The sequence below is a fragment of the Triticum dicoccoides genome, chromosome 2B (assembly GCF_002162155.2).
Source record: "Triticum dicoccoides isolate Atlit2015 ecotype Zavitan chromosome 2B, WEW_v2.0, whole genome shotgun sequence".
Lineage (NCBI taxonomy): Eukaryota > Viridiplantae > Streptophyta > Magnoliopsida > Poales > Poaceae > Triticum > Triticum dicoccoides.
In genome coordinates this window covers 782,819,148-782,828,516 of record NC_041383.1, presented here as the reverse complement: position 1 = coordinate 782,828,516, position 9,369 = coordinate 782,819,148, and the positions used below count along the sequence as shown (strand labels likewise).

The 9,369-nt window shown below is 46.5% G+C and overlaps 1 protein-coding gene across 1 annotated transcript; it reads left to right on the top strand.

The window, feature by feature from the left end:
- Positions 1 to 6,478: 6,478 nt before the first annotated feature.
- Positions 6,479 to 8,922, top strand: LOC119366267. Its single transcript, XM_037631962.1, has 2 exons — positions 6,479 to 7,781; positions 7,854 to 8,922. The coding sequence occupies exons 1-2, from the start codon at positions 7,546 to 7,548 to the stop codon at positions 8,893 to 8,895; spliced, it is 1,278 nt and encodes a 425-aa protein (XP_037487859.1). The 5' UTR covers positions 6,479 to 7,545; the 3' UTR covers positions 8,896 to 8,922.
- The last annotated feature ends 447 nt before the right edge of the window (positions 8,923 to 9,369 follow it).

Below are 9,369 nucleotides of genomic sequence, written 5' to 3'. Positions count from 1 at the left end.
GTTGCTAATAATTTTTTTTCAATTTTAAAATAGAATAAACGGCATTGCACGAGTACTGATAGACTTACTCAAGGTTTGATAGGTGCAAATTGAAGTGTGATTCAAGTTTTATGACTACATGTGTTTCATCACACATTTTCACATGCATTTCTTGCTACATCACAACTAACACCAAACACATATAACATTTGTTAGTTTTCAACTGTAGTTTGTATTCACATTTTTTCTGTGACCACCCAAAGGACATACTACATGAATGAATGCTAAACTCACACTTCTGGAATGACACCCCCACCCAAACGACCACCCAAAGGACATACTATATATATCGAGAGAGATAGTCCTTGCCATTGTGTAATGCCGCGCTTACATATATTTCCCTCTTTTGTTCAATGTACTGGCGAGCTTTGAGATACCGGAGGAAAACAAAGAAAAGAAGGAATTGCCTTCTCTTCGTCTTGCATTAGTGTTGACATCCAACTTGTTATTTTTGTTGCATCGCCGATGTCTTTCCATGAGATTGCGACGATCGTCTCTCTGCGGGAAGATGAGTATAGCATACTAAGGAATCCAACGAACTACATCGTTTTGCATTGCCTAGATACCAAGCTATTGGATCAATCTTCAGCGCAGCTATTGTTATTGCGCATCTCGTGAAGATTGGCCCAATTTCTCCTATTCTGTTGTTCTTAACCCGACACCCTCCAATCCGCGTCATTCCTCTCTCCTCAAAATTAATGAAGCAATGGAATTTCCCGCCCTTGGTGGTTTTTTCATTTCTTTTTTGCCTGGCTCAAGATTTGTAAATTAGTGAAAACATGGAGATTTGTAAATTCTACCAAGAAGTGTGTTTTGTTCATCAGAAAATGTATGACCAAGAGTCACGGTGCGGTTGCTCTCATCAGAGCTCTCCTAGTCAACGGGAATCATGATCCCAATCCTCCTGCACGCACGCAAGTGGTCACTATTGCCAGATACCCGTCCAGGTTCGGAGAACGCACTATTAATACAGAGCGGTAGCGTCTCTGTTCTCGCGCACACACACACCCGCCGCGACAGCGTTAACCCCGGCGACTCCCCATTCCATCAGTCCCCCGGATCCAGCTCGCCCGCGCGCCGGCCATGGCCGCCGCCGACGAGGCGCAGGGCTTCCGCCCGCTGGATGAGGCGACACTGGTGGCCTACATCCGGGCGACCCCAGCGCTGGCCGCCAGCCTCGGCGGCCGCGTGGACGGCCTCGCCGTCAAGGAGACCGGGGACGGCAACCTCAATTTCGTCTACATCGTCACCTCCGACGCTGGCCCCGTCGTCGTTAAGCAGGTCCGTCCCCCGCCCCCCTCTCATCCCTCCCCGTCCCATCTGACCCTGACTGACGCATACCCAATCTTAGTTGCTTGGGTCTTCCTTGAATATTACCTTGGGGTGCCTTGGATATCCCCAAGCTTAGGGTCTTGTCACTCCTTATTCTTCTCATATCGATATCTCATCCAAAACTTGAAACCTTCAATCACACAAAACTGAACGGAACTTCGTGAGATAATTTGTTACCCACTGACAAAGTCTGAAATAAAAACACATACAAAAGCTCAACCACTTCGAATGGACATAGTGCGCCAAAATTGATTGTACGAGGAAGCCAAAACCTAGGCTTTGATTTGCCATCAACTCAGTAAACTATACATACTTTTGGTCTCCTAGGTTTGGAGACCGTCTTGCATTATGTTTGGTTCATGTTTTCTTCTTTTCCTATAGAAATGTTTTTTTTTTGCAACCATTGATCGGCCGAGATATTTGCTAGATATTTCTTAGGCTCTTACCAGCCAAACCTTTGGCGAGATATCTGTGGCATAGGACCAACCTAAATTCTTATCATCTCTCTCTCTCTCACCCACCCACACACAGTGAATTTGTCAACATCCCTTCATGTTTGTTAAGATAGTTGTCAATCTTTTTTCTCAAATTCTAAATAGAATAATTTGTATTGGATCAATACTGATAGACTTACCGAAGTTTTGATGCCTGAAAATTGAAGTATGATATTCTATACATGAGTTTCATCACACATAGCCACATGCATTTCTGACTACATCACGGCTACCACCAATCACCTAAACATTTATTAGCTTTTGGCTGTAGTTTATATTTGTGGTACTTCAGTGACCACCCAAAGAACATGCTATGTGAATGGCTGAATGCTACACTCACACTTCTAGGATGGCACCCCCATCCTCTATATATATGTATGCTTGAGAAACTTGCCTGTAGATTGAGAGAGTTAGTGCTCATCAATGTATAATGCTAGGATTACATTCATCTCTTTCTTTTGCTCAATGTATTGTGAGTTTTGAGATGTTGGAGGAGAACAAAGAAAAAGAAGGAATCATCTGCTCGCCCTCCTTCATTACTGTTGACATTCAACTTGTTATTTGTGTTGCATCGCTGAGGTCTTTCAATGAGATTGCGACGATTGTGTCTCCACGGAAAGATGAGTATAGCATACTAAAGAACCCTACAAAGTACAGCGTTTTGCATTGCCTAAATACCAAGCTATAGGACTGTTCTTCATCGCTGCTATTGTCATTGCATATCACGTGAAGATTCAGTCTTTTTCTCCGGCTGTGTTGTTCTTAACCCAACACCCTCCAATCGGCATCATTCTGAACCTCTCAAAATTAATGAAGCAATGGAATTCCTGCCATTGGTAGTTGGTAGTTTTTTCGTTTCTTTTTTTGCGTGGCTCAAGATTTGTAAATTAGTGAAAGCAAGGAAATTTGAGAGGCACATGTTCTATCCATTGGAGCGGAGCAAAGAGAAGCATTTGGAATAAAACTTCCAGAGAAAAAATGTATGGGGTTGCTTTGGTATACTATTTTATTAAGAAGTTTATATTTTCTTCATGAGAAAATATATGGGCCTAGAGTCTCTCAATAGCTCTCCTAGTCAGTCAATGGGAATCCTGTTCCCAATCCTCCCGCACACACGCAAGTGGTCACTATTGCCAGATACCCGTCCAGATTCAGAGAACGCACTATTAATACAGAGCGACAACGTCTCTATTCTCGCACACCCGCCGTGACAGTGTAAGCCCCGGCGATTCCCCACTCCCTCAGTCCCGATCTAGCTCGCCCGCCCGCCCGCCATGGCCGCCGCCGGCGAGGCGCAAGGCTTCTGCCCACTGGACGAGGCGTCGCTGGTGGCTGAGTGTGCATGTGCATTGTGATCGCCCACATCTGTACTTTGTTTCTCAGAATAAACTTTTAGCCAGTGACCAAGTACGGTCTAGAATACTGCAGGATGCCAAAATTTTGGTGCCTTACTTAGTGATTATTCATCTTTTTCGCGAATACGCAAAGCTTGCGTATCTTTTCTTTGATAGAAGAAAGTGAATGAGTACAATAGAGGATACAACACATGAGATGAATGCAAGGAGGCATGATCATGGCATCCGGAGCAAAGAGACAAGGGGTGCTCAGCCCGAAAGGGGGAAATGACACAACTAAACCCACTAGTCCTAAACAGAGAGGCAAACCAAACTAGCACAATGTCAAACATCTTCAAATCCAACATCGGGACACCGCGAGCAAACAAGATAGCGCCTTCAACAAGGGGTGCGACGTCATGACGCCGCCGCCATCCGATCCAAAGAACCGGACCTAGGGTTTCCTCCAATGCTCAAAGAGGGACACAGATAAAGGCCATGACCCCCACCCGCACCTTGTTAATCACATCCGGGTCTGGACTCTGGAGCTAGGACCTCGAAGGTAAACAAATGAGAGAAATAGTGAATTTCCTTCCTTTGATAATGCTACCGACATAGTCACGGCTCTTATCCGGTCACCGGCCTATTCTCAATAATGAACGAGATGATGTAGCTCTAGTTGCTGGAGGCAGAGGACAAAGAAATTATGGGAGTTACGAAAGAAGCTCCCCCAATCTTAATGGACCACCCAAGTGTATATCATGTGCTTGATCGGTCGGATCAGAGGCGGATAAAAGCACGGTCGAGCCACATCCAGGGAAACCACATTTGGCCACCAACCAAACATATACTGGTCTCTTCATCCACCTGAGATGATTTGGATGATAACATGATTTCACAGGCGTGGGAGTTCTTCGAGGAAGTTAACACAATACACCTAGCTATTACTCCCTCCGTTCCAAAATACATGACTCAACTTTATACTAAGTTTAGTACAAAGTTGGGTCATCAATTTTGGAACGGAGGGAGTAGATGCTTTTAGTTTCCATGTCTTGGTCGTCAAGTAAATTTCATTTCACAAGCTCAGTGCGATATATCTATGGTATGAGACCAGCCTAAATTCCCATCATCTCTCTCTCTCTCTCTCTCTCTCTCTCTCTCTCTCTCTCTCTATTTCTCAACATCCCTTCCTATTTGTTAAGAAAGCTGTCATTCTTTTTAAAGTTTTAAATTCTACAATAATTAGCATTCCACCAAAACTGGTATACTGAGCAAAGGTTTGATGTGTGGACACTGAAGCATGATTCAACTTCTATGACTGCATGTGTTTCATTACACATTTTCACACGCATTACTCTCCACATTACAACTAACACCAACAACATATAACATTTGTTAGCTTTAGATAGTAGTTTATATTCACAACCTTTCAATGACCACCCAAAAAACATACTACATGCATGAATGCTAAACTCACACATCTAGAATGACACCCCCATCCTATATATATGTACGTTTTGAGAACTTGCATCTCGATCGAATGTCGGGCTTACATCTATTTTCCTCTTCTGTTTAATGTACTTGTGAGCTTTGAGATGTTGGAGGAAAACAAAGAAAAAGAAGGAATTGCCTTCTTCCCTTGCTACGTTAGTGGTGCTATCCAACTTGCCACTTGTGCTGCATGGCCGGCCTCTTTCCATGAGATTGTGACGATTGTCTCTCCGCGGGGAGACGAGTATAGCACAATAAACAACCCCACAAAGTACATCGTTTTGCATTGCCTAGGTACCAAGCTATCCGCCAAATCCTCATTGCCGCTATTGTTATTGCGTATCTCGTGAAGATTCCGTCTTTTACTCCGCTTCTGTTGTCCTTGAACCAACACCCTCCAAACCGCGTCATTCCTCTCCCCTGGAAATTAATGAAGCAATGGAGTTCATGGCCTCGGAAGCTGCTCCTTTTCTTTCTTGCGTGGCACAAGACTTGTAAATTAGTGAAAACAAGGAAATTTGAGACGCTCATGTTCTATCCCTTGGAGTGGAGCAAAGAGAAGGTGCATTTGGACTAAAAATTTCAGAGAAAATATGTATAGGGTTGTTTTCCTCCAAATAAAATTCTACTAGAGGCAGTTTATGTGTTCTTCACCAGAAATTGTATGGGCCCACGAGTCAGGGTGCGGCTGCTCTCAATAGCTCTCGTAGTCAACGGGAATCCTGAACCCAATCCTCCCGCACGCACGCAAGTGTTCACTGTTGCCAGATGCCCGTAAACAAGTCCAGGTTCAGAGAACCCACTATTAATACAGAGTGGCAGTGTCTCTGCTCTCGTACACCCAACGCGACAACGTAAACTCCGGCGACTCCCCACTCCCTCAGTCCCGATCCTCTCCGCCGTCGCGCCAGCACGCCATGGCCGACGGCGACGAGGCGCCAGGCTTCTGCCCGCTGGACGAGGCGTCGCTGGTGGCCTACATCCGGGCGACCCCGGCGCTGGCCGCCAGCCTCGGCGGCCGCGTCGACGGCCTTGCCGTCAAGGAGGTCGGCGACGGCAACCTCAACTTCGTCTACATCGTCACCTCCGACGCCGGCTCCGTCGTCGTCAAGCAGACCCTTACAGTGTGTTTACAGTTCGTGTTTGCCCTTAGGGGCAAATTTGGCTGCGGCCAAGCAGAAACCTTATATGAAACTGTAAATTTAGAAAAGATGTTTCGCACAAGGAATGAACAAGAAATAGTAGACATGATCATTCCTACATACATATAATAGAGATGGTCATTTATACATAATATAGTTCATCGATTACATATTGGCGTTAGCCTACCCTAACCATAAAACTGGCCAAAATTGGGCTCACCGGAGCCCTGCGGGTGCGGCGGCGACGCTGCGGTGGCGGAGGAGCTCAGTCATCGGAGGAGGAGACGGGGTCGATGTAGATGTCGTCCCGCGCCTTGGCTTCGCGGCGCCATGCCTCGAGGTTGTCGACGAAGTCTTGCTCCTTCGCTAGCCCCTGCTCGAGGAGGACTGCGTCGATGTCAGCTTCCCATCGATGGCGCTGCTCCAACTCCTCCTTCTCTCGTGCACTGCGCACGACGATGGCGGCCTCAAAGACGCCTGCCTCCGCGAGGGGAGGAAATCCTCCGGCCCGATGACGCCACCTCCCCGCCGCTCTGGCTCCGGCTCCTTCTTCATCTCTCGGAGCGTCGGGAGCTCCTCCGGCTCCCTTTTCACTAGGATGAGCGGCGTCCGCAAGCTCGAGGCACCGGCGGAGGAGTTGCCCGCGGCGGAGAAGCTGCCCATGACGGAGGAGTCAGAGGACAGTCCGCATCGAAGGAGCACCTGCTTGCGGTCGTACTCCTCTGTCTCACAGCGGAGGAGCGACGACGGCGGTGAGATACCTTGGTTAGTGTACCGTCTCGTTGCCCTTTTCCTTGCGCCATCGGCGGCAACGCACCGCCTCCACTCGGGGTCGTCACCACCGCCGGTACCGCGGCCCGCTGACCACATTCCGTGCCACATCGAGAGGGGGAAAGGAAGAATTGAAGTCGCCGACGACGAGAAAGCGAGAAGGGGATCAGGAAATGTGGCGGCGTGCAAATAGGTTTCAACCTGTATTCCACCCGCGCAAACGTGTACATATACTGTATGGAGGGGGCGGCTTGTGGGCCAGTGTAAAAAAATTACAAGCCAGGCGACTATATGGGCTCTGGTCTGGCCCAAAAAAAGGGACCAAACCGGTATAGTCGCCAGATTTTTACAAGACGCCCCTTTTTAAGAGGTCTAGAGATGCTCTAACAAATATCTAGCCAATATGTTGGCGAAACTGGTACGGAACCGAGCATCTCCACGCCCGATGTTACAAGCGGCAATGCCCCGTCACGTCACGATAGGCGATGTTGCGTTGCCGACACTACTGCTCCGATGGTGTGCTGACGGGTGTTGGCGTGTGTTGCGGTTGACGTCGTCCTTATGTTACCATGCCGGTATATGGCCGTAAATAACAACGCGTATGAATTTAAATCTTTTTAGTCGGATGGGGCATGTTCCTCGCACCTCAAGGTGTAAGTGGCGGTTGTCCCTTAGAGCATCCCTAGTGGATGGTGTAAATTTGGACGTGTATATCTCCATATACATGTCCATATACACCTTGCTAAATTATACACCTCCCAGTTTTTCAGTGGAACGTGTAAATTAGGACGTGTATATTCCAACGGCTATATTTTCAAACAGCTATATTTCCAACGCCATATTTCCGATCTATATAAACCACCCCTACCACCTCTTCCAGCACATTTCTACCTGTGACTTCTCTTCTCACCTAGATTTTTCTATCATTTCTCACGCAACACAATGAACACATCCACTTGGGACATGAGTTCTTCGTCATCTTCATCTGGCGACGATGAACTCATACTTGCAGCATTCGCCGAGCGCGAGGAGGAAGAGAGCAAGAACGCTCGACGCCATGGCGGTTCCAAGCATGGACGTCAGTCAATCGGTCGAGGAAGAGATGCCGGATTTCTTCTTCAGTGGGACGACTACTTCAAAGAAGTTCCTCGCTTTCCCAAACATTTGTTTCGACGAAGGTTCGTAATTAGTACACTTCTCTGCTTTGGTCCTTTTTTCATTTCCCTGTCTCATTTAATTTTTATGCACAGATTTAGGATGTCGCGTACTTTGTTCAACCGCATAGCTGATGGTATACTTGAGCATGACTATGATGATTATTTTACGCAAAAAAGAAGTGCTTCTGGAGCTCTTGGGTTACATCCTTTGCAAAAGATGACCGCGGCGATGCGGATACTAACATATGGAATAGCAGCTGATTATGTTGATGAGTACATCCGGTCCGCTGAGTCTACTAATTTAGAGTCTTGCAAGAAATTTGTGATCAAAATTTGTGAAGTTTTTGGGGAAAAGTACCTGAGATCTTCAAATGAAGAAGACATTGCTAGGTTACTTGCAATAGGGGAGGAAAGAGGATTTCCCGGTATGTTAGGGAGCATAGATTGCATGCACTGGGGGTGGAAAAATTGCCCCAAAAAATGGCATGGCATGTTTAAAGGCCATGTGAGCGAGCCCACTAGGATCTTGGAAGCAGTTGCTTCACAAGATCTTTGGATTTGGCATGCTTATTTTGGTTTACCAGGGCCTCTGAATGATATAAATGTTCTTCAACGTTCTCCTGTTTTTACAAAGCTAGCCGAAGGACAAACTCCTCCAGTGAATTATAGCATCAATGGCCATCAGTACACAATGGGGTATTACCTTGCAGATGGTATCTATCCACGGTGGGCAACATTTGCGAAGAGCATACCAGCTCCAACTAGCAGAAAGCATAAAACTTTTGCCAAGAAGCAAGAGGGGGCTAGGAAAGATGTGGAACGAGCCTTTGGAGTTCTGCAATCCCGTTTTGCCATTGTTCGTGGACCTGCTAAAGGATGGAAACGTAAAGAAATCACTGATGTCATGAAAGCTTGTGTCATAATGCACAATATGATAGTTGAAGAGGAGCGACAAACTGGTCGGCAAAGCTGCACTTTTGAGGCAACGGGAGAAAGAGTCACAGTCTCTCGTACTCATGCGGAAGAACTGAGCTCTTTTATTCAGATGACTCATCGGATTAGAAATTTCGATGAACATGATCAGCTTAAACTTGATCTAATTGACCATGTGTGGAAAAAGTTTGAAAACGAGTAATCCATGTCTTTGTAATGCAGCTATCAATAAAAATATTTATGCAATGAGTGATGTAATCCATGTCCTCAACTAGCAGAAAGCAGTAAATAGTTCTTACAACTACAACATATAGCTCACATTACCCTAGGCCGCGAGCAAGGATCTCCTTCTTCTTAGCTTGGTAGAACTTCTTTTGAACATCAGTCATACCACTTGTGTTGATGAGCATGACCCTCTCATCTAATTCAAACTGTCTCCGTCTGCAAGCAACCAATGCACAGCTATTTTAGACCACAATCTGGCATCAACTGACAAGCAAAAAATTATTTTCTTCTCCTTCCAAAGATCTATGCTTTGTGCATATGATCAATTTTACTATCCATTTACCCAAATTGCCTCTTAAATTGTGGACCTGGAAGCAGAGGCCAGCCCGGTCACCAGAGGCAGAGGATCCAGCAGAGGCCAGCCCGGTCACCAGAGGCCGCCACCCCTGCA

Bases quoted from the DNA above. Each gene is read 5' to 3' on its own strand.
- LOC119366267 (XM_037631962.1), top strand. From the start codon at position 7,546: ATGAACACATCCACTTGGGACATGAGTTCTTCGTCATCTTCATCTGGC. The intron at 7,782-7,853 runs GTTCGTAATTAG...TTTTATGCACAG, and splicing joins AAACATTTGTTTCGACGAAG to ATTTAGGATGTCGCGTACTT.